This window comes from Meles meles, chromosome 12 (genome assembly GCF_922984935.1).
Source record: "Meles meles chromosome 12, mMelMel3.1 paternal haplotype, whole genome shotgun sequence".
NCBI lineage: Eukaryota > Metazoa > Chordata > Mammalia > Carnivora > Mustelidae > Meles > Meles meles.
In genome coordinates, this window is record NC_060077.1 from 46369214 (window position 1) to 46395018 (window position 25805).

The 25805-nt window shown below is 43.3% G+C and overlaps 1 protein-coding gene across 1 annotated transcript in view; it reads left to right on the plus strand.

Moving 5' to 3' along the window:
- The window catches only part of GREB1L (GREB1 like retinoic acid receptor coactivator), a 146788-nt gene extending 122429 nt beyond the window's left edge, over window positions 1-24359 (plus strand). The window contains exons 23-34 of the mRNA XM_046025774.1: window positions 372-946; window positions 1158-1260; window positions 4043-4198; window positions 4484-4623; window positions 6795-6956; window positions 7115-7319; window positions 13693-13858; window positions 14771-14998; window positions 15899-16040; window positions 16880-17080; window positions 19419-19557; window positions 21322-24359. Coding sequence (XP_045881730.1) covers window positions 372-946; window positions 1158-1260; window positions 4043-4198; window positions 4484-4623; window positions 6795-6956; window positions 7115-7319; window positions 13693-13858; window positions 14771-14998; window positions 15899-16040; window positions 16880-17080; window positions 19419-19557; window positions 21322-21485 — 2381 coding nt within the window. The 3' untranslated portion in view covers window positions 21486-24359. The remainder of the gene's footprint in view (window positions 1-371; window positions 947-1157; window positions 1261-4042; window positions 4199-4483; window positions 4624-6794; window positions 6957-7114; window positions 7320-13692; window positions 13859-14770; window positions 14999-15898; window positions 16041-16879; window positions 17081-19418; window positions 19558-21321) is intronic.
- The last annotated feature ends 1446 nt before the right edge of the window (window positions 24360-25805 follow it).

A 25805-nucleotide genomic window follows, 5' to 3' on the forward strand; every position in this document is an offset into this window, starting at 1 on the left:
TGGCAGATGCCCTGGGGCAGGACTGAAACTTGGAGCCTGTATGGGTCAGGGTCCGGAATGAATCAGGAGGCATATCCAAATGAGGTCACCGAGGAGAGTTTAATAACATTATGTCATTTACAAAGATGGGAGTAGGATTTAGAAAAGGAGCTCTAGGTAATTATACCCGGGGGTATATACCCCCGGGTATAATTACCCCAGGGCATCCTGAGCACCCTGGGCCCAAGGAAGCCAGCAGAGGAAGCAGCATCTGGGACTAGAGAGGCCACAGCCCTTGGGCAGAAAGTCAGTCTAGCCGGTAGGAATGCAGGGAGGAGCCAAGGAATAAGCAGCCGAGCCCCGCTGATTGAGGGTATGGCGTCCTCTTCCAGGCTCCATCATGGAGAACGGGGTGAGCTCTTCCAGCACCAATGACAAGTCCCAGAAGCTGTCGCTGACCCCCCGCTTCCAGAGCCCGGCCAACAGCATGGGGCTGGATGAAGGGGTCTCCACGGGCACAGCGGGAGCTGGGGAGACCCTGAAGCAGGAGTGCGATTCCCTGGGCCCCCAGATGGCCAGCAGCACCACCTCCAAGCCGTCCTCGTCCTCCTCCTGCGGCCCCCGGGCCTTGGCGTGGCCGGGGCAGCCGCCCCAGGGCTGCGGGGGCCTGCATGCCACCCTGCCCCCGATCGTGATCTTATCGAAGGCGGCCTACAGCCTGCTGGGCTCCCCGCGAGGGGGCAAGCCGCCCGCGTCCTCCTCGCTGCTGCCGCACGCCGACGTGGCCTGGGTGAGCTCCCTGCGGCCGCTGCTGCACAAGGACATGAGCAGCGAGGAGCAGTCCCTCTACTACCGGCAGTGGACCTCGGCTCGGCAGCACCACGCCGACTTCAGCAACCAGCCGGACCCCGCTTCGGGCGCCCGCACCTGCCACCCCCGGCGGCTGCTGCTGACCGGCCCCCCTCAGGTAGGCCCGCAGCCCCCAAGGAGGAAGGAAGCCGGGGAGCCACGAGAGCTGGGGTGCGGGTGGGGGAGGGGGTGGGAATGACCCAGAACCATGAGGTCTTCGCTGGGGCCTCTCAGGGGCAGGAGAGATCCAACAGCCCAGGTGTGAAATGTCTCTCTTCCCCTTCGCTCTCCTCCCCTCCTCCTCCCCAACTAAAAAACCCTTCCCTCAGGTGGGAAAGACCGGCTCCTACCTGCAGTTCCTTAGGATCCTCTTCCGCATGCTCATCAGGCTCCTGGAGGTGGACGTGTATGATGAGGGAGAGATCAACACGGGTGAGTTCCGAACCCCGGCAGTGTGGGGGTCCCGGCCGAGATACGAGATACGAGACACCGACACCAAGTCGCCTTGCGGGCCTTGGTGGGGGTGGGGGCGGAGATTTTCGGGAGGCCGAGGGCGGCGTGCTAGCAAACGGCTGTGAGGACACGGTGGCCACTTTTTAGTCCTTTAAGTTGGTGGAGTTTAACCCCTCTGCTGGCCTCCCCTCTCAGCCCCCTTAGGAGGCAGGGCGAAGAGACATCTTAGAAGGCCCTGGAAGGTGGATTAATTGCTTCTATGGGTTTAAAATTCACTTGCGGTGTTCTGCTTAGGGTCCAGGGCGTGCCTGATACTCGCTGGTTACTTCTGCTTTAACAGCAGGCTCTGACCGGAGGTATATGGATTCCTATAATGAAATTAAAACTTTGTGCAGAAGAAACATAGCGCCATGAACAAACCCCTTCTCGTTCGCAGTAAGATGGAGGAGCTCGTGCTTGACAGCACCGTGGGGCTGGTTTTAAGAAGATTATCTCCCACCCTCTTCTGCCTGTATCCCCCTTCCCAACCCTTTCCGGCCAGCGGTCACCGGTGGGAGAGTTCCAGGGTAGCCCACACGGCAAAGCCAGAAAGGGAGTGTGAGCAGGGATCAGCCAGCATTAGCTCTCTAGCCCAGGACAACGTGGCCTCGAAACTGGGGCTTCATGCTTGGATCAATGGCCTGTGCTGGAAGGGAGGGAGGGTGGGCAACAGGGGTAATTAGGCAGAAGCTCTTCCAAGCCCCTCAAAGATGAGTCTGGAAAAAGGAAAGGCTTTGGCCTCTTCTGTCAGATTGGCCCTCAGACCTCACCCCACTTGCTTGTCCTAAATAGTTAGATCTGTGACAAGCCCCAAGGACTAGTTCAGTCCAGAGCATGACTAAGCAAAATTAGCCATATCTTAATCACTTTATTATCACTTCTGGCCTTATTTCCACTTCTCACCAGCTCATATTCATGATTGCAAACACACACACACACACACACACACACACGCAATCCCATCTTCCCACCCGCCTCTCCTTGTTTGTGTCCCCGCCTGAGCTGCACCAGACCCCCAGGCCCACCACAGAGCAGACCCAGAGCTCCAGGTTGGCCTGGAAACACTCAGGGCTGAGAGGGGACTGGGACCAAGAGGACAAAGGCAGACAGACAAGGAAAGAGGGAACCTGTCATCTCACCAATCTTCCCACAAAGTCCCTGTGCGCCACAAGACAACGAAACCTTTAATTTTCTCCTCAGATCCCTTTACACTGCTTTAGGGCTTTAACGTGTGTGATGGGCTCTGAGAGGATCTACCACAGCTCGGGTGACAGCAAACTCGGCCTTTGTAGCGAGAAGTGCTGTTAGCTTGACTTTATTCCTTCTACCTCAGTTCAGTGCAGGTGAATGCGATGCTGCTCTGGAGAACCATGATGATATTTAAAACAAAACAAAAACTAGAATAAGCTTTGAATTTTAATTATTTTTTTAAAGATTTTATTTATTTGAGAGAGAGCATGGGCACGAGCAGGGGGAGGGACAGAGGGAGAGGAAGAAACAGACTCTCCACTGAACAGAGACACTGGAGTCAGGACCTGAGCTGAAGGCAGAGGCTTAACCAACTGAGCCATCCAGGTGCCCCACGTTTGGGGTTTTAAATAAAATGCAAACTTTAGCTCAGGGATATAAAAATAAATGATACTGTTTTCGAAAAATAATAGCTGTACTTGTAGTCTTTAGGCTTTTTGTTGTTGTTGTTAAGACAAAGGGAGAAAGAGAAAAGCTTAAGCTTTTGGATCTTATGAATTTTATCAATAATGACACTAACTATCCACTATTGGGTAGCCCCCTTCACCAGCCATGTCTGAGCACTTTCAATGCACCTTCTGGAATTCTTTTTTTTTTAAGATTTTATTTATTTATTTGACAGACAGAGATCACAAGTAGACAGAGAGGCAGGCAGAGAGAGAGGAAGGGAAGCAGGCTCCCCGCTGAGCAGAGAGCCCGATGCGGGGCTCGATTCCAGGACCCTGAGATCATGACCTGAGCCGAAGGCAGAGGCTTTAATCCACTGAGCCACCCGGGCACCCGCACCTTCTGGAATTCTTACAATCACCAGGCTCCCTGGGAGCTGGAGGCCGTGGCTGCAGGTGTGAAGTAGGAAGGAGCGGTCTGCGCTCACACCTGAGGCTACTAGCTCTCCAACCTGACTGCATGTTGGAGCCACCTAAGCAGCTTTAACTGCCGTGACAGGTGTCTGGGGACTAAAGGCGATTGTGGGGGTGGTGGCCTAAGTAAGCACAGGGATTTTTTTTACAAGCTCCCGGGTGATTCTCCCATGCAGCAGACACTGGGAATCTTGCTCAGTGCTTCCCAAAAATCTCTTAGGCTGTCAATATCTTAAAACTCCACAGTGAAAACTGTGAGTGAGAATTTAGATCACCCAAAATCAAACAAGCTTTCCAGACCATTTTGGGAGCTGGGATGGGAGACTAGTTGATCTCCAGAAGCGGGAGTTCGTGGACCAGATATGTAGAGGTTCATGCTGGGACCAGCGAGAGCATGAGTCCCTCCTGCTGGAGGGCATTTTTCCCTCCTGGGCCTGAAGGGATAAATCTGGGCCCCTCTGCCCTAAGACATGGGAGATCATTTTTCAGAAATGCCTTTATCCACCCATCTGGGAGTCATGTTTCCTAAAACTTCTCATTCCTAACACTTGGGAGGACGGCTGGGAGGCTGGTCAGTCTGGCTGCTCTGCGCACTTTCTTTCTTCTTGTCCTAGATCACAGTGAAAGCAGTGAGGTCAGCCAGTCAGAGGGAGAGCCCTGGCCTGACATCGAGAGCTTCAGTAAAATGCCCTTTGACGTCAGCGTGCACGATCCCAAGTACCGTTTGATGAGCCTGGTCTATACGGAGAAGCTGGCAGGGGTCAAGCAAGGTCAGTGCAAGCAGAGCTGGGCGTGCCTCTCTGCAGGTCACGGGCACCTACAATCAGGCAGGAGGCCTGGGGCGGTTTAATCATTGAGAGCAATTTAAGGGAATTCTCCTCTTTGCTTTTCACTTCTCTTACATGTGTATTGACCACCTTTTACTTTTCATACCTGACTTCACGGGCATATGTTATAGAATTCTCAGAAAAGCCTTTCAGGGAGTGGGGGCTTTTTTCCCAGGAGTAGGGGCTCCATGCATATCATGGCAAGGTTTTTTGCCCCTTAACACGCAGAAGCAATCAAGGATGCCAAAGCCGAGGAGCCCAGGAAGCGAGGAACCGTGTCCATGATGCTGACCAAGTACGCGGCCTACAACACCTTCCACCACTGCGAGCAATGCCAGCAGTACATGGACTTCACCTCTGCCTCCCAGGTGTGGCCCCTTGTCCTTGCCTGTCGCCCAACGTGGATCTTGTGAGTCAGGGCTGAAAAATAATAGCTCCTAGTCTTAGCCCTAGACAGTGGACACCTCATTTACGAGATGGAGCCGCTCCTTTGTGAACAGAATGTGGAAGCGATTAAATTAACATTACCGTGAGCTTATTAGGGTGGTGGGCAGGGGGAAAAGAAGGGAGAGAAAGAAGCTTGAGTTTTAGCCTCTGAAGTCATTCCATCGAAATGGTTCCATGTGTCGCCTTTAGGTTAGCTGTTATCTGTGATCCTGAAAAAGATTTGGTGAAAGGGTTGTTGACAAAAATGGTGCTGTTATCTAACAAGTCTGCAGGGTGCGCCCTTTGAGCTGGGAACAGGTCTGCTGATCTGCACCGACAAGTCATATCCTGACTCCAGTGTGGGGTGATTTTGATCACTAGGCATACAGAGGAGTCAATATTTATCTTTCATTTAGAGAGAAGTGAGAGGTAGAACCACAGAAGATGAGCCAATACTCCATAGTCTTTGGCTTCTTCTTGGCCAGAGCATCTATAAACACAAAAGGTGGGAAAGGCAGCAAATGACAGTTAGTCCAGAGCCCATATGGGAGATAAGTTCTATGTTCCTTTCTCCCACTTTACATTCTTGATTTTTATGACTTGGTTCTGAACGCCTAGAACAGCTTTTCCTTCCCGTAGGACATGCTGATGGGACTTCCCCAAACTTGCTTCTGTTCTGAAGGACCAGGTCTTTACCTTTTTCCCACAAGGTGCTAGAAGGGATATACTGAAAAACTGGATTGATCATTCTGCTCTTCTAATACAAGTTACCTTTTATGTCCCATTTGTTTTCTTGGTGTTCTTGAAAACTTTTGGTGGGCTGGTTTGTAATCAACTCACAAGGCTTTACAGAATATAAAAGATTCAAGTCCCCAGTCTGTAAATCATAAGCTTTTAGAAAACTTATTAAAAGTCCTCCATCTGTATACTTAATTTCTATGATTATAGTACTCACTAAGTAGTATATTCCCACACTTGTGAAGCAGAATGAACTAGAATTTAAGGGAAGAATTACAATACTTTTTTCCTATGAAATGTAATATTTAGGTTAAAACTCTTGGGAAATCTACCTGATTTCTAGCTGCTGCTGAAAATTGATGCTATCCTTTCATGAAGCTTAAATACTGTCATAAAGACCTTTATGTAATTATTCACTAAGGTGGGTTACTGAGAGAGTATGTGAACTTTATTATTTTTTTAAAGATGTATTTATTTATTTTCAGAGGGGGGAGGGGCAACAGGAGAGGGTGAGACAGAATCCCAAGCAGACTCCATGCTGAGCACAGACCCCAAAGAGGGGCTCCATCCCACAACCCTGAGATTACGACCTTAGCCAAAATCAAGAGTGGGATGTTTATCTGACTAAGCCACCCAGGCATCCCAAGCATTTGAACTTTGAAGCAAAATAATTTATTTTTTTAAGCTCTACACCCAACATGGGACTTGAACCCATGACCCCAAAATCAAGAGTCATGAGCCATACTGACTGAGCCAGGCCAGGTGCCCCAACTTTCTGGCGGTTTAAAAAATGAATCAGATTTATATTTGCTTTCAGTAAGTCCAGTGGTCTTTTCCTGGAACCCAGAGTTCTAGGCTAAGTGACTATTCAAACTTCGTCAGCTTCTACTGTAGCTAGGAAAGATAGGGCCACAGAGGCATTTTAGTGATGTTGGCCCTAATGTTTTACCTAGAAAAATGATATTTATTTAGCCTGACTCATATAAATGAAAGTGATTTTCCCCCTAAAACTGGGCACCTTTGAAAATGTTCAAAGAGCAGGATATCCCACAGGGATATTTAACCTCTGCATAAAACTGAGTGGTAGCGGTTCTAAGAACATGAGGAATGCAAAGACCGTGCCAAGCAACAGAAACTTCTCCACCCTCAGAGAGTCTGTGTAGGGGGCAAGATGCTTGGCTCTCACGTCACTGATAGTGACTAAAAGATGAAGCGTTTGCCTTTCCTGCTCTTCTGATGTTGTTGGCACAACCAGCTCTGGTGGCCTGGAGAAGATCAGCTCAGTTTGCCTCTCTTAAAAACAACCTTAATGACTGGTCTAGGAGTTTGCAGACCATGAGCTTACATCCCCTTCCTTCCTTCTTTACAAACACAGATGTCTGACTCCACCCTTCACGCATTCACGTTCTCCTCCTCTATGCTGGGAGAAGAGGTGCAGCTCTATTTCATCATTCCCAAGTCCAAAGAGAGTCATTTTGTCTTCAGCAAGCAGGGCAAACACCTGGAGAGCATGCGGCTGCCCCTGGTGTCGGACAAGGTGGGTGACAGTGTCTGGATGCGAACGTTGCTTTCAGACCAACAGACCCAACATACTAGATTGGGTTCTCCAAACTTCTTAAATCTAAGGGTTTTAATTTCCCTTTTTGGTCTCTGCTTCTTTTTTTTTCTTTCTTTCTTTTTTTCCCCTTTCAGCAGAATTTGAATGCAGTCAAGAGCCCTATTTTCACTCCTTCCAGTGGTCGCCATGAGCACGGACTCCTAAACCTCTTTCATGCCATGGAGGGCATCAGCCACCTGCACCTTCTGGTGGTCAAAGAATATGAGATGCCTCTGTACCGCAAGTACTGGCCCAACCACATCATGCTGGTGCTCCCTGGGATGTTCAATAACGCAGGCGTGGGTAAGGGGCCCCCGGGGTGCGGAGAAGGGCTGCAAGATCAAGGGACCTCCGTTCTCCAGACGGGAGACTTCCAGAGGTTCTAGAAAGAATCCTATCCACCTGACCAAAGGACATTTGATTCTTCTTTAAATCTGAGTTTTCCTTTCCCTTTATCTGCAGCTTAGCAGAATTTTAACTTCCGAGGACTAGTAGCTAAAGAAGTCACTGGTAGATTGAGCATTCCGGGAAGGGCTTGGGATTCTTCCCAGAGTCGGTTGCCAATCTTCCAGGAATGAGCCCCTTGTGGCAGGAGTGGAACAGTGAGGAGGAGGGGAGCTAACACTTCACTATGGTCCGGAGGGATCTGGAGGTATCCCCAAGTCATTGCTAATCATTTTAAAGGCACGTGGCAAGTTCTATGAGGGGGTCCTGTACCACCAGAAATTGGAAGCATCATTACTGTGTATGGCAGTCACCTTAAAAGTACCTGGACAAAGTCCTTCCCACTTTTCCCCATGGAGTTTAAGAGCAATGGGCTGAGTCATCAATGGAGCACATGGTTATCTGAGCGTGTGACAGAGCTGTGGAGGTAGGACACCTCCTACCTGTGGAGTTTGGATCCAAGCTGTGGAGGTTGGATTCAGAGCTGTGTGTCTGGTCACTTCCTGCATCGTAGTTCTTAACCATATTCCCCATCCACTCCTGTGAGTGTCTGCAGTCTCCGTAGGACTGAAGACCAACAGTTGCTCATTGACACTTTAGAGGAATGTAGGAACATCCTGCCCAGAAACAGAGAATGCAGAGGAGACCTGAGTAGTTTCTCTAAATCTCTAAATCTACACTCCTCTCCTCTCCAGGTTCTCATCTTCTCTCATCCCCGCGCCCAGCACCAACACCACCCCCGCCCTACCCGTCATCTCTCCCTCCGCAGATCTGTCCACCTCTCTCCCTTCCTTCTTAAGTCTCGTCTCTTGTTCTCCCTTCCATCCCTTTTCATTTCCTTAAAGTTTAGCCTTAAAATGGGATTAAAATATTTTCAAAAACTAGTTTGAATTTTATTTTCCATATTTATGACTTTATATCAAGTGGATTAAGGTTTTACATCTTTCTGGTTATCTTCCTCTCCAAAACCACATATCCACAAACTAACTTGAATATTTCTCCATAGGAATATGATCCTCAAATTACCCCTTTCTTTGCCTTGCCAGCCTTTAGGTGAATTTCCTCATCCCAGATCTGAATGAATTTGCTTAATGCCAGTTTTGCCATTTTTGCAATAATTTGAAGAGAAACTAACATATATGCCAATGACATACATGCAAATTATTTTTAATTTGGAAAAAAAAGCATAAAATTTACCATCTTAGCCATTTTTAAGGATACAGTTCAGTAGCATTCATTATATTCATATTGTTTTGCAACTAATCTCCAGAACTCTAGTCATCTCACAAAACTCAAACTCTGTATCACTGAAGATTAACTCATTTCCCCCTTTCCTGGCAGCCACTGTTCCATTTTGTCTCTGTAAATTTGACTACCTTAGTTAGGTATGTCATGTAAGCTTGATCATACAATATTTGTTCTTTTTTAATTTAATTTTAAAGATTTTATTTATTTATTTGACAGAGAGATGACAAGTAGGCAGAGAGGCAGGAAGAGAGGCGGAAGCAGGCTCCCTGCTGAGCAGAGAGCTCGATGCGGAGCTTGAACCCAGGACCCTGAGATCATGACCTGAGCCGAAGGCAGAGGCCCAACCCACTGAGCCACCCAGGCGCCCCTTTACAATATTTGTTCTTTTGTGTATGAGTTATTTCCCTTAGCAAAATGTTCTTTTTTTATTATTAACATTAATACATTATTTGCTTCAGGGGTACAGTTCTGTGAATCATCAGTCTTACACAACTCATAGCACTCACCATAGGACATAACCTCCCCAATGTCCATCATCCAGCAATCCTATCCCTCCCCACCTCCAGCCACCCTCAGTTTGTTTCCTGAGATTAAGGGTCTCTTATGGTATGTCTCCCTCCCTGGTTTCATCTTTTCATTTTTTTCCCTCTGTGCCCCCTATGATCCCCCCCGCCCTGCCTCTCAAATCCCTCATATCAGAGAGATGATAATTGTCTTTCTCTGATTGACTTATTTCACTCAGCATAATACACTCTAGTTCCATCCACATCATTGCAAATGGCAAGATTTCGTTTCTTTTTATGGCTGCATAGTATTCCATTGTGTATGTATGTATGTATATATACACATATATATGGCATATATATATATATACCACAGCTTCTTTATCCATTCATCTGTTGATGGACATCTAGGTTCGTTCCATAGTTTGGCTACTGTGGACATTGCTGCTATAAACATTTGGGTGCATGTGCTCCTTCGATCACTACATTTATATTTTTGGGGTAATTATCCAGTAGGTGATTGCTGGGTCATACGGTAGCTCTATCTTTTTGAGGTATCTCCATGCTGTTTTCCAGAGTGGCTGCACCAGCTTGCATTCCCACCAACAGTGGAGGAGGGTTCCCCTTTCTCCACATCCTCTCCAACATCTGTCATTTCCTGACTTGTTAATTTTAGCCATTCTTCCTGGTGTGAGTATCACATTGTTGTTTTGATTTGCATTTCCCTGATGCTGAGTGATGTTGAGCACTTTTTCATGTGTCTGTTGGCCATTTGGATGTATTCTTTGAAGAAATGTCTCTTCATGTCTTCTGCCCATTTCTTGACTGGATTATTTGTTCTTTGGGTGTTGAGATGAATAAGCTCTTTATAGATTCTGGATACTAGCCCTTTATCTGATAGGCCATTTGCAAATATCTTCTCCCATTCTGTCAGTTGTCCTTTGGTTTTGTTGACTATTTCCTTTGCTGTGCAAAAGCTTTTGATCTTGATGAAGTCCCAATAGTTTATTTTTGTTTGCCCTTGCTTCCCTTGCGTTTGCAATGTTTCTAGGAAGAAGTTGCTGTGGCTGAGGTCGAAGAGGTTGCTGCCTGTGTTCTCCTCAAGGATTTTAATGGATTCCTGTCTCACATTGAGGTCTTTCATCCATTTTGAGTCTCTTCTTGCATATGGTGTAAGGAAATGGTCATTTCATTCTTCTGAGTGTCGCTGTCCAATCTTCCCAACACCATTTGTTGAAGAGACTGTCTTTTTTCCATTGGACATTCTTTCCTGCTTTATCAAAGATTAGTTGACCATAGAGTTGAGGGTCCATTTCTGGGCTTTCTATTCCATTCCATTGATCTATGTGTCTGTTTTTGTGCCAGTACCATACTGTCTTGACGATAACAGCTTTGTAATAGAGCTTGAAGTCCGGGACTGTGATCCCACCATCTTTGGCTATTTCAACATTCCTTTGACTACTTGGGGACTTTTCTGCTTCCATATAAATTTTAGGATTATTTGTTCCAGTTCTGTGAAAAAAAAGTAGATGGCGTTTTGATAGGGATTGCATTGAGTGTGTAGATTGCTCTAGAAAGCATCGACATTTTAATAATGTTTGCTCTTCCAATCCATGGGCATGGAACATTTTTCCATTTCTTTGTGTCTTCCTCAATACCTTTCATGAGTGTCCTATAGTTGTCTGAGTATAGATGCTTTTCCCTTCCATTTCTACTTTTTGAAACAGCTTCAGAATAGGCATTATTTCTTTACATGTTTGGTAGAATTCCCCTGGAAGGCATCTGGCCCTGGGCTCTTTGTCTGTTGGGAGATTTTTGATTACTGCTTCTTCAATTTCCTTGCTGGTTATGGGTATTCAGATATTTTAAATCTTGATGCAGTCCAACTATAAGTTTTCTTCTTCCCTTGGCTGTGCTTTTGGTGTCCTAGCCAACAAATCATTGCTATATACAACAGCAAGCTTTTTACCTGTTTTCTTTTAAGAGTTTTATAGTTTTATCTCTTACAGTTAGATCTTTGATCCATTTTAGTTTTATATAATGTAAGGTAATGGTCCAGCTTCATTCTTTTGCATGGGAATATCAGTTTTTCTAATACCATCTGCTGAAGAAATTGTCCTTTTCCCATTGAATGGTCTTGGCACCTTTGTCAAAAATCATTTGACTGTACAAGTCCTTAGGGCTGGGCCCTTACTGCTGGGCTCTGCATTCTTATCCCACTGGCCTATATGTCTGTCTTTATATCCCTACCATATTGTTTTGATTACTATCATTTTACAGTAAGTTTTGAAATCAGCCAACTGTGAGACCTCCAACTTTGTTCTTTTTTCAAGGTTATTTTGGCTATCGAGGGTCCCTTAAGATTCCACATTAATTTAAGGATGGATTCTTTTTTTAATTTCTGTACACACACAAATCATTAAGATTTTGATAGGGATTGCATTAAATCTGTAGATCACTTTAGATAATATTGACATCTCAACAATATTACATCTTCCAATCCATGACCATGGATGTCTTTCCATTTACCCATGTCATGTTTACTTTTTTTCAGCAATGTTTTGTACTTTTTTATGTACAGATCTTTCACATGCTTGGTTAAACATATATTCCTAAGTATTTTATTCTTTTTGATGCCATTGTAAATGGAATTGTTTTCTTAATTTCCCTTTTAGATTATTGTTAGTATATTGAGACACAACTGATTTTTTTGTTTTGTATCTGCAACTTTGCTGAATTCATGTTTATTATTTCTAACAGTTTGTATGTGTGTGTGGAATATTTATGGCTTTCTACATATAAAGTCATGTGCCTACAAACAGATAATTTTACTTCTTCCTTCCCAACCTCAGTACCTTTTCTTTTTCTTGCCTAATCACTCTGGCTAGGATTTCTAGTACTGTGTTAAATACAAGTGGCAGTGGTACAATGGAATAATCCTTGTCTTGTTCTATCCTAGAGGAAAAGCTTTCAGCCTTTTACCATTAGAATGTTAATTGTGGGCTTTTCATATATGGTCCTTACTATATTGAGAATACAAAGTATAACACAAATGTTCTTGGAAGGTAGATTTTCCTTAATCTCTAGTAGTACCCTTGATCTATTCAAACTGTTATTCTGGTTCCTCCATAGATCTAATAGCTTTGTTTAGTCTCTTCATTTCATTACCTACATTTTCATTTTCAGGTAGCCCACTCATATGAAATTTGGCTGTGATGAGTATCATCTTCTTAATTTTTTTAATTCTAATTCCAGTGTAGTTAGCATATGATGTTATGTTTTAGATGTACAATATAGTGATTCACCAATTCCATATATTACTCAGTGCTCATCAAGATAAGTGTACTCTTAATCCACTTCACCTATTTCACCCAACCTCTACCCCTTTTCCCTGTAACCATCTGTTTGTTCTCTACAGTTCACTGTTTTTTGGGTTGTCTTTTTTTCTTCTTTTCTTCATTCATTTTGTTTCTTAAATTCTACCTATGAGTAAAATCATGTGGTATTTGCTTTCTCTGACTGACTTGAGTTACCATTATTTATAATAGCCAAATTACAGAAGCAACCTAAGTGTCCATTGATAAGTGAAAAAGGATAAAAATGTGGCATATATACACAATGGAATATCATTCAGTCATAGAAAGAATGAAATCTTGCCATTTGCAACAACATGGACGGATCTGATCATCATCATCTTCTTAATAATCTCTAATACTAAGTACTTACCGCATGTTAGACACTGTCGTGAACACCATACAACAATCCTGTGAAGTGGACATTATCATTGCCTTCTTATAGAGAAGCCAAGGCATAGGGGATTTAACTTTTTCACTGTCACACAGCTAGAAAGCGGTGGAACCAGGATTAAATGTTACTAGCTTGGCTCCAGTCTTTTACTATACCATATTGCCTCTTGCAAAAAAAGCCCATCTAGGGAAAGGATGCCAGTTTCCAGAATCTTCCTCAAAGAACACTGCTGTCAGTCTCCTAAAGCAGGGGATACATTAGTATAAGCAGCATACCCACTCACCGCAACCTTGGCTACTCCCTAGAGCAGGACATGCAAGTGGCTGCTTCTAGGACTGAGAGCGCATCTTACAGCTTTAAAGGAACTAACCAGTTATACGCGTTTCCTCTACGTGGGTATCCTTTGTCCCATCAGGGAAACTGGATTCTTGCAGAACCCCTTAAAGTGAGTGCATGAATCATCTGCATCATCAAAGACTGCTCTGGTTTTTGGCTTTTTATCAGACTTAAAGTGCATCTCTGGTGATGGGCTCCAGAATCAGCATTTTAAACAGACTCCTTATTTTTACTGATTTGAGAACCACTGCTCTGAACAATTTGTTGACCTTCCCACCGTGCATGCTCACCACGTGAACCAAGGCATGCCTTGGCAAGAAGGTTGTCTGTGGGGTGGGGGGGGGTGGGGTTGGGTCAAGCCTGAGTGGAGGTATAGCTGTGGTTATGTTGCCTTCCAGGTGCTGCCAGGTTTCTCATTAAGGAGCTGTCCTACCACAATCTGGAACTGGAGAGGAACCGCCTGGAAGAACTGGGAGTTAAACGTCAGTGTGTCTGGCCTTTCATCGTTGTGATGGATGACTCGTGTGTTCTGTGGAACATTCACAGTGTTCAGGATCAGAGCAGGTAGTAGTACTTGCCAAGCCGTTCTAGGGAAGTATGACCTAACGCTGTGAAGAAGATGCTTTCCTTGGCTATAGTCATGCATGGAAGTAAATGAGAGAGGTACAGCTTTCCAGAGCAAAACAATGATTCAGGAGACTACCCTCACTAGCACTCTCTTCAATTTAGAGATTCAGTGTGCCATTACACTCCTGGGCTATTTCTGCATCATGGCTTTGGTCTGCTATAAAGTCTGTGGGAAAGTGCTATGTTTTATAAAGTCTACTGGCTCCTGAGTCAGACCTGCTTTTTAACCCCAGCTCTGCTCTGTAACTACTCGGATGATAAGGCAAAGTCATTTAATCTCTGTCTCAATTCCCTCACTTCTGAAATTAGGGTTGAGCCAAAATCAGTGGTTCTCCTTCCTAGGACAGTGGTGAAAATGGGTCCATGAGGACCAGGAAATGCTAAACCTGGAGAAGTCCTAAGCAATAAATGGCCCCAGAATACAAGTAGCTCCCCCCTTAAACACTTCCAGGTGACCTTTAGGCCCTTCTGGCTCACACATTGTGTCTGTTTCCACTTGCGGATATGAAGCCAGTGATGTTTTCAAATATTCCTTTGTTATACCATAATTACCAGAGGTATACCGTGTGCTTCTAACCTTCAAAATGTGCTTCATTTTGAGATGAGCTGGCTTTCTTTCTCTGCCTTAACACGATAAGCCCTACCCCCAAAAGACAGCTCCCTTAAGTTAGCAGTGACAGGCAGCATGAAAACTAGGCTTGACCTTCTTTTCTATCCCAGTCTAATATAAAGTAAGCCAGCTAATTTTATCCTTTACAGGTATTAATACTGTATAGTAGTGTTAGCCCTTAATAAACAACCCTCAGTAATATTTATTGATCTTATTTAAACCAATTTTACATTTCATAGCCAGCCCATAGAAGCAGGAGTTTCCAGTAAGAATGTGTCCTTGAAGAGTGTCTTGCAGCATATTGAAGCAACACCAAAAATCATCCACTATGCAATCCTGGGCATACAGAAATGGAGCAGCAAGTTGACGTCTCAGAGCCTGAAAGCCCCATTTTCTAGGTGCCATGTGCATGACTTCATTCTCCTTAACATAGACTTGACTCAGAATGTGCAGTATGACTTCAACAGGTAAGTCAGGCCTCCTGGAGGCACCTACTGGTTGCTTCTGTCCAACTCTGACACCTATAATGGGTCTACTCCTTTGACTTGGTCTTTGAAAAACTGAGACTCTCCTTTTATGGACAAGGAGGGGAAGTGGATCACAAGCCCCAGAGTGCCCCTTCATAATCCCTCAAACTTACCCAGACCCTTAAAAAAAAAACAGGAATTGCAAGATGAAGTGCTTAAAAAACCTACTTTAGCTATCCCAGTATTCAACAAGAACTAAAACAGGGACAAAAACTATTACATCAACACAAGTCAGTGTGTGGACCCATAATCCATTGAAGGTGAACTCTTTCATCCTCACAACTTGTAAGTTAATCCTTTTCCCTAAATGTTAGTAAAATCCAGAGATTTGGATCCTTCAGGGAAGAGCCAGCAGGCGGGAATGAGCAGGCTAGCCCTGGTCTTGCCTCCTGAATAACATCCCCATCCTGGAAAATCCAAGATGGCCAAGCAAGGAATGTCAGGGATCATTTAGTCCCGCTTATGTCAGCCACCACCTCTCTAACTATAGAATATGCTGGAGCTGTTTCATGTTATTTGCAGCCAGGATTTTAAAACTGGGAGCATGTCTGCGTTCGTTTCCCACAGGAGTATACAGAATGTGCAGTCCTATTTCAGTTCAGGAATGCCTAAGGCCCCTTTGGTTATCTGGAGCCAAAGCCATCTCACTTTCTCCTCCTTTTAATGACCGCAGTGCCCAATTCAGGGGCTTCACAGGCCAGTGCTAAGAGGGCCAGCCAGCTCCAGAAGGCGAGGCTGATTTTGAGTCTGCCTCCTAACAGCTATGATGCATCTGTGTATGGTGAACATGGCTGGGATGTGACTGGTAGTCAAAGACCTATCCCTGTGATTATGATTCAGGTATTTCTGCGAAGATGTTGACTTTAACCTGAGAACAAACAGTAGTGGCCTGCTCATCTGCCGCTTTAATAACTTCAGTCTCATGAAGAAACATGTTCAGGTTGGAGGGCAAAGGGACTTTATCATTAAACCAAAGATCATGGTAAGTTTGCAAGCTTGATTCTACTGTTGAAAGTTAAGACAGTTTTTTACCAGTACTTGTTATTTGGCACTGGCATTAAGCACTTGGCACTTGACTGGAAAGTGAGATAACACAAGGGAGTCAGTTCTTAATGCCAAGTTTGCAGTCTCATTCCCCTTACTGAGGATTCACCCAAAGCAAAACGTAACATGTGAAGTCAACAGATCTACCTTTCTTTAGACTTAAGGCTTAACAATTCCATCAAATCTCAAGTTTCAGACTTAACATTCTCTCTTCATAAACTGGCAAAATTAACATCTTTACATTCTTTAATACATAAGTGAAATGTAAATTAAGATGCTTGTCTGTTCCTTTGCCATTTTCTTTTTTAAGAAAGTTAATACCAATCAGCACCTGTTGAGAGTAAATTCCATGGACCTAACCAATTCTTTTAAGAGATTTACTGGTATCTAATCATTTGTAATATGTGATTTCCCCAGTGGAGCTTAGAAACCTCTTTGCTTTTGTTTTTTGGATCTGATGGAATCGGATTTAACCCGTCCACAGCCAGCAGCACTGAGAAAGGCGTCCTGTGGGCCTTCACAATGTTGCTCAATGCAGTAACTTTCAAAGAAGCCTACATTTCTCCTTCCTTTGCTGTGTGTTGTTAGACCCAACCTATTCCCAAGGGGAAAGAACTTTCTCAGAACCCAAGAATGACACACTTATGTTTAGCCCTACCATCTGTCACTGTGCTACTGCTCTTATTTGGGGACTGTTAGTATGCAATGCAGCTTTTCCTTGCCCATTTCATCCAGTGACAGACATATTTCCCATGATAATCTTGGCTCTGATTTCAGGTGTCAGAGAGCTTAGCACCCATCTTGCCCCTTCAGTATGTCTGTGCTCCCGACAGTGAACATACACTACTGGCAGCCCCTGCGCAGTTTCTCCTGGAGAAGTTCCTTCAGCACGCTTCCTACAAACTCTTCCCCAAAGCCATCCATAACTTCAAGAGTCCTGTGTTGGCCATTGACTGCTACCTTAACATTGGACCAGAGGTAAAGGGAAGAGGGCTGGTACTGTGCTTTTATCCACTTCCATCCATCTCTCTCTCTCTTTTTTTTAAAGATTTTATTGAGAAAGAGAGATCACAAGTAGGCAGAGAGCAAGCTGAGCAGAGAGCCTGATGCGGGGCTCAAGGACCCTGAGTTCATGACCTGAGCCAAAGGCAGAGGCTTGACCCACTGAGCCACCCAGGCGCCCCAACTTCCATTTCTTTCCCATTTTAGTTCCCATTTGAAATTTTAAATGGAGACAAAAAAGGAGCCTGTGACATACTGCAAAGGCTCACACAAGAGGTGATGGCAACTCTCTCTCCCCACACCTACTTCAAGCTCTCCACAGTGAGCCAGTGAAGACGGACAGCTTAGCTCAGAGGTCAGTTCCACTGAGCAGCCTACCCATGACCTTGGACAGAAGCAGTTATCAGACCATCTTATAATCACATGATGTTTCTCCACAAGACACAGTTCTTCAGAGGCACACAGTGTCTTAGCCACTGTTTTAGGCAGAAGAGGAGCTCCATGACTGTTGAACAACTTAGGGGATCACAGGAGACCTTTAGAGCTGTCACTTCACCACTTTCTATTCCTGAATTTTTCTTCTCCATTGTTACCTCATTTTCCACTCTTTCTCTTGTCTGTCTCAAATTCTCCATCAGTTTTAGTTTTTTAAAAAATCTGTCACACCTTTAGACCACCGATGGCCTTTGGAACTTTAAGGGCTTCCACCACCAAGCTTTCCTCTATGATTATTAGTATTGTGTTTTTTTTTTTTTAATATTTTATTTATTTATTTGACAGAGAGCGAGATCACAAGCAGGCAGAGAGGCAGGCAGAGAGAGGGAGAAACAGGCACTGAGCAGAGAGCCCGATGCGGGGCTCGATCCCAGGACCCTGAGATCATGACCTGAGCCGAAGGCAGAGGCTTAAACCACTGAGCCTTTTTATTCATTTGAGAGAGAGAGTGTAAGTTGAGTGCAGGGGAAGCGGGGAGAAACAGGCTTCCTGCTGGGCAGGGAGCCTAACGTGGAGTTCAATCCCAGGACGCTAGGATCATGACCTAAGCCAATGGCAGAAGCTTAACTGAGCCATCCAGGCATCCCCTGTGAACTGATTTTTAATTCAAATAGCATAAACACTTTACATTCTTATTCTTATGAAATTTCAGTAATCTACACTGTGGGTTGGACCATGAATTGTAGAATTTTAGAGGTTGAAGGAACCTTAAAAACCATCAGGTGTAATAGTGCCTTTTATGGTATCTCCAAAATCCTCTACCCCAGGGTCCAGGGCTCTGGATATTATTAAGTATTAAAGACTGCATTGTCTAACAACAGCTAACACTCACTGAATACCTACTTAACAGCTTACAGTATTTATTCCACAAAACAGTCCTATGAAACAGGTACTACTGTTCTTTCCCCAGACAAGGGACTGAGGTATGGTAAAATGAAAGAAGCTGCTCAAGGTCTCCTACTAGCTACGAAGCAGTGAAACCAGTATTTGGAGCCAAGTGGTCAGGTCCACATATTAAGCCATTTCACTGTTCTCAGGGTCTCCCCATCTATCTTATTACCCTGTAATTTCTGTAAAGTTATATTCTGTACATGCAAGCCATATTGAACTAAATTTTAAATATCATCCACCATGGGGCACCTGGGTGGCTCAGTTAAGCATCTGCCTTTGGCTCAGGTCATGGTCCTAGGGTCCTGGGATTGAGCCCCACATTGGGCTCCCTGCTCAGCAGATGCCTGCCACTCCCCCTACTTGTGCTCTCTCTCGCTGTATCTCCCAAATAAATAAAAAATTATGCCCTATTTGGGGTGCCTGGGGGGCTCAGTCGGTTGGGCATCCAAGTCTTGATTTCAGCTCAGGACTTGATCTCAGGGTTTTGAGTTCAAGCCCCACACTGGGCTCCACATTAGGTATGGAGCCTACTTAAAATCATGTACTTAAAATCAGACAGAAGCTTCTGCTTGAAAACTGAAGCTCATGTAAATGAAAAGCTGATTACCTTATTGATGAGAATAAAACATTTCTAATCAAAACATATAAATCTTTTTTAAGTATGCCTTAAGAGGCCTGTTTTGTTTCTTACTACTAATCCTAACTGTCCTTCATTAAGAGAAACAAGATTTAAATAGATTAAAACTTGGCACACTAAATGAAAGAGCTACAGGGTTTAACCAATCTATTTAAGTTTCAATAAAAAAATTTACCTCCTTTACCTTACCCTGAAATAGCTAAAACGGAAGGTACTGGCTCACTCAGCTAAAGTATAGATGTTTTGCTTGCTTTTTAAAATGCCCATGCTATGTCTGCTTGATGATTCCAGGTGGCCATATGCTACGTCAGCTCCAGGCCCCACTCCAGCAATGTCAGCTGTGAAGGGGTGTTTTTCAGTGGACTTCTCTTGTACCTCTGTGACTCTTTTGTAGGTGCTGATCTTCTGAAGAAATTTAAGTTTCTAAAAGGTAAGTCAAATTTACTGCCTTTTGCTTATGAATGCCATTGTTCCCTCAGATAAAACAGGGAGGTGAAACATATAAAAAAGCACATTAATAATAATTTTTGCCAGTAAGTTAAACACCTTGCTTTTAAACCAGGGCCACGATTTTCTTTTTCTTTTCTTTTTTTTAAAGATTTTATTTATTTATTTGACAAACAGAGATCACAAGTAGGCAGAGAGACAGGCAGAGAGAGAGAGGGAAGCAGGCTCCCCGCTGAGCAGAGAGCCCGATGTGGGGCTCAATCCCAGGACCCTTGGATCATGACCAGAGCCGAAGGCAGAGGCTCAACCCACTGAGCCACCCAGGTGCCCCGGGGCCACGATTTTCTTAACTGGGGCAGGGGTGGAATCAAGTTGTTAAGCCAGGGCAAAAATGCAAACACAAAGCCAGAAATGTGACCACATTAAGTTTGGTTTTACCGCTATTAATTTCAGAAAGGAATGATGCGAAGTAAGCAGAAACAATGCTTCTCAAATCACCTAATTTTAATAAAAATCGGGTTAATGAGTTGTAATTCTGGTATAGAAGCTGAAGTTGCTTCAACAGGTGTGTACAATACAAAAGAGATCTGCCTAACAAACTGCAGATTAAGCACCACAAATAATCATGACAGGATGACCTCTGAGGTCCGTGAAGAAAGTTTTAAGACTCAGAATATTGTGCACAGGCCACTGTGGAAAAACAGTGTAGAGTTTCCTCAAAAACTAAAGATAGGATTAATCATATATCCATTAATTCCAGTACTGGGTATTCACCCAAAGAAAATGAAAACATTACCTCAAAAAGATACATGCATCCCAGTGTTTATTGCAGCATTACTCACAACAGGTAATATATGTAAGCAACCCAAGCGTCCCACCACAGATGAATGAATAAGGAAGATGTATTTATATACAATGGATTAACTCCACCATAAAAGAGATCTTGCCGGGGCGCCTGGGTGGCTCAGTGGATTAAGCCGCTGCCTTCGGCTCAGGTCATGATCTCAGGGTCCTGGGATCGAGCCCCGCATCGGGCTCTCTGCTCTGCAGGGAGCCTGCTTCCTCCTCTCTCTCTGCCTTCCTCTCTGCCTACTTGTGATCTCTGTCAAATAAATAAATAAAATCTTTAAAAAAAAAAAAAAAAAGAGATCTTGCCATTTGCAGCAGCATGAGTGGGCCTAGAGGGTATAATGCTAAGTGAAATAAGTCAGAGAAAAGCCAAATACTGTATGATTTTACTCATATGTACAATTTAAGAACAGAGGATATTGTGTATGTATGCATAAAATGCGCCTGGAGCAGTGTGGGGCCAGGGGGCTGCCTCCCAGGGGACATCTGGCAATAGCGGGACACGTTTTAGGTCGCTGCACTGGAGGGCGCTGCTGACATCTAGTGAGTAGAGCCAAGGAGGCTGCTAGACCACCCTACACGAACAGAACAGCCCCTGTAACAAGATTACTCAGTTTTGCTAAGGCGGAGAAGCCCTATACTAGAGACACAGAACACTGGTTTTACCACTGGTTACCACAGGGCAAGGGGAGATTTTTCACTTTACACTCTTAAACTGAATTTGTAATACTACTTACTCAAACAGAAAATAAAATTATAATGAATGATTCTGATAGGTCACTTACCTACATGTTGGTTTTCCGATGTGTTAGCTTAGAGGATATAATCAGAAAAAAATGGTAGGTTCTTTATATTTCAATCCCTGAGCCTAACATGCATTTCTGCGTTTCTTCTGAAGGTGCTACCCTATGTGTCATCTGCCAAGACAGAAGCTCCTTACGCCAAACAATTGTCCGCTTAGAGCTAGAGGATGAGTGGCAGTTCCGCCTCCGGGACGAGTTTCAAACCGCTAACAGCAGTGATGACAAGCCCCTCTACTTTCTTACTGGCCGCCACGTATGACCTTTTGAAGAGACCAAACACAGCAAAGGGATGCCTAGGTGGGGTGGGGCAGAAACAATTACTTGGGATTTTTTTTTCCTTTAAGGTACAATCACTGTGGAGCAAAGTGCAACATATTTGTTCTCCAAAGAAATCCACCCCTCCAACCCCAACCTGACCCAGGTCTTTGGGACTATCATTCTCTTTCAGTTCCACTGTCAGGACCTTAAATTCAGGTTAACTCCACCCTAGGCAGTTATGCAATTACTTAAGACATGGTCTGCCACGGGAGCCTGAGGAGGACGTACTTTGGAGAATGAACATGGAGTTTGCATTGTTTTTTCTGCTACACTATGTTAGGGGGAAAACAGACTCTCGGCATTAGCTAGTGTGAATGTGTTACATGAGACTCACACCGTTGGTGTGGAATTAATTGAAGATTAACGTTTGAGGCCTGAACCCTCAGTTTCTCTTCAGATCTGTACTTTGGTACAGTATTACTCAGGGGTCTGAAATGATAGAATGTAGAAGATATTTGTATTTAAAAAAAAAAAAAAGAAGTAGCTTTGTCTTTCTCTGTGCAGTGTTAGTTTAAGATTTATAATCTTATATGTATTGAAACTTTTGGCAAAATTTCCACAGGAGTTAAAAGTTTACTATTTAAACTGAACAAACAAATCAGTAAATGCAGAGCAGGCACTGTATGCATTTATGCAGCTTCTCCTTGAAGAAATTCCTTTGCTCTTTACATTCTTTAAAAATGTTCCCCGTCTCTAAGCACACTATGTCTATGAGAATATGGGCCAGCGTTTAATCTTGAACAAGGAGAACCTAATTCAGTAGTTGAGCCAATTAAAAACTGTTCAGTGGTCACCCCATACCCACGCTGTTTGGCTGGAATGAAGTAGCCGGCACCAGGAAAGCTAAACGTCAGGCTGCGGTTCTGTGTGGAGTGGAAGTAGTTTGTTTCTTTTCAGGGCCTCAACCAAAGCTCCCTTTAAAAGACACACTGAATGATTATCACCTACCTTATACCGACAACAACACAGAAATTGATGAAATGGGAAAAAGAGCCAGAGAGAGAGAGAGATACATAACCACTTTTAATCCTACCAGTGATTCTCTTGTGAGAAGAAAGAAAGATTCCATTAAATACTGTCTCTGACTCAGCTGAAATCAGCAGGGGGTATTTGTTCAATATCAACAGCGTAAGCTTCTACAGATTTCTCACCAATATATTTTAATCAAAAACAGACTTTCAGAAAATGTTTTAGAACCAACTAAGTCTATTGGAAATTTATGCTTAAATTACAGTTAACATTAAACAATCTCCTTCCCACTTTTCTTATTAGCCCATATATACCACTTAAAATGGCCATTTTTACTTGAATTGATGTCTTATCTGTGGCCTGAAACTACTGAAAGGGGGCTGACTAAGCTTGCATTTACTTAAAACAAATGATGTTAACTGACCAGCTTTATTAGCCTGTGATAACAAGGAGTTTACAGTAGTGAAAAGATGGAATGTACTAATCTGAAAATGGTTTGCAGATCTCTTGGTTTTAATATAGCTACTTATGATGCTTTAAATGTATTTTGAAATGAACAATTCCTTTAAACCCCATTTTTAAAATTGTCCTTCAAAGAGGATCTGCCTTATGTATTCTTTAAAAATACTCCTTAATTTTAGTACAGCAGAATTTTTGATAAAGAGGTACGTTTTGAAGCAGGTTGCTTTAGAAATGAATGTATTTCAATTGTTCCTGTTTTGCTGAAAGGGCCTAATGCAGATTATCAAGAAACCCACTGTTTGTGCAATATTCCAATAACATTTACTATATAGAGCAAATAAGATACTTGAAATAATTTCAAAACAGTTGTACCTGGGGCAGATGGCTTCTCAGGGTTTCGTCTGGCTTTAGGGCTTCAAAGTCTAAAGTGTGTTTTTTAAAGTAGTAACTTTAGATGCAGGTACTCCATGGTACTCTGAAAAATCAAATAACTGATCTCTTAAATACTATTTAACCCTATGGAAAAGAAATGCCAGAAAAAAGCCAAAGGACCATCACCCCAATGATGGAGAATTCCAGCTGACTTCCCTATTCTTTTCAATGCCTGTAATACTAAGGTTTGGATCTTTTAAAATCACCTTAACAGTATAATTCTTTAGAGAATGTTAGGTCCTTCTCCTTTAAGGATAAAATTGCACAAGCACAGGACACCATGATTTGTTAATACATACCTTGGTGTGTTCAGCTTCAAGCCTTGCCATCCTTTAGAACACTGTGGTATGAGTGTGTTTGCTAGGCCTGCATAATAACTAATCTATAGACCTGTTGAACCTTGTCATGTAGGACAGTTCACACAGGTTAATACTGAATGTAAACTAAAATTAGAATGAGAATTGTATTCAATTATTTTGGCTGTAACTTATGCAATTGCTTTTTGTGATTTTTAGAAAAGGAGGCACCTGTGTTACTTTATTACTGTAAAGTTTTCTCAACCAAAATTTGGTGAATTTCACTAGTTGGTCTACCTCACATTTTGTTTATGATTCTAAATTGTCTTAAGTTGTGTCTACAGTATGTTGTCCTTTTGTTTAATTTGGTAAATGTATTAAAATTCTCTCCCATCGCCCCCCGCCCCGCAAAAAAAAGAAAAAGTTTGTTTTCTTTACACTAATTTTCTGGTATGTTCAAAAATGGAATGAGCTCCCTACCACTGGCAACATCCAAAAAAGATATGAAGTCCACATATCACAAGTTGGATAACTCTAAGATTTGATGATTCTGGCCTAACAGTTTTTAAGAAAAGTTTAAATATTTGTTGAATGAAAATCTGTAATTTACACAAAGAAAAGATATACACACACACATATGAAGTATCTACATACCATGCCCATTTGCAGAGTCCCACATTAGGTATGGATGACAGACATATTAGAAATACTCAGAGTTGGGGGCGCCTGGGTGGCTCAGTGGGTTTAAGCCTCTGCCCTTGGCTCAGGTCATGGTCTCAGGGTCCTGGGATCGAGCCCCGAGTCAGGCTCTCTGCTCAGCAGGGATGCTGCTTCCTCCTCTCTCTCTGCCTGCCTCTCTACTTGTGATCTGTTAAATAAATAAATCTTTTTTTTAAGTGTTTTTTTTAAAAAAAGAAAAGAAATAGAGTAGATCTGCAATCTTTTATAAATGGCAACTACACTCATTTTGGTGTCCTCAGAACTTTGTGTTGCAAGAACTATGTAGTATGACAGGGTTAATCTCCAATTTACTTCCCAACTGCCTACTTTTAAGAATAACTTCATTATTCCAGAAAAATGCCTTTCAGTTCTATTATTTAAAGAGTGCTTAGCATAGTAGACTTTGATAAAGAACCATGAAAACACTCTTCTAGTCCAAGGACCCCTGGCCATTTACCTCAGGAGGGGGATAAACATTTGTTAAGTGTGGTGACACATTCAGGAGCAAGTAGAACTGCTCCTGATATATAGTGTTCCACTATATATTCCAAAACAGCTCGTCCACTGGAAGGACCAAAAGGCCATGAAACTCTGACTGCTGTACCTTTGAATTCAACTACCTAATGCTGGAACAACATCTAGGCAACAAATATTCCTCCGGTTTCTCTTCTGTCATGGAAACGGACCTGTAAGCTTTCTCTAGAACACTGCTCTAACACCAAACCCCTGGTTTTACTGAAAGAAACCATCACCCAAGGTGATTTCAGAAGGGTCACGGAGGCCAAGGTTTAAAGCCATTCACACAGTAAATTCCTTCTGCTCTTTATTGTCAAGTACTGAGCTAAGGATAGCATCCACTTCAGTGACTACGACAGCAGATGGAATAAGTTCTAAGAGAAAGCAAAGTAAGTTTTCTGACCACTTTTTTGTTCTATAAGTAGTCCAGTGTATTTTATTTTTATAAGAATGGTGTGGCAGGAGGAGGGGTTATTATAAGACAGTCTCTTCCCTTTATGTGCCAAAAGGCCTAAGGACCATGAGAATAGGTAGAAGACAAACTATACCTGCAGTCACTCTCCAGAAACCAGCTCAGCAGTCATTTAACTCCTGGTGAAAATATGGCCAGACAGGACTAGATACCTGGGGCAGCCATGCGATCTAAGCAAGAACAATTAAAATGTCACTGCATGTCTACTGTACGTATTGTCCTTAGGATGGTCATGCTTCACTTGTAAAATCATGGTTTCCTTATAATTCTTGCAATATATAATAAAACCAATGCATGTCCATGTAGAAAAGGGCATAACTCATAAAACCTTGTGGTTCCTATCTATACTTGTATTTCTTATGTCTACATACTAATCATTTCTTAAAAAGATTTT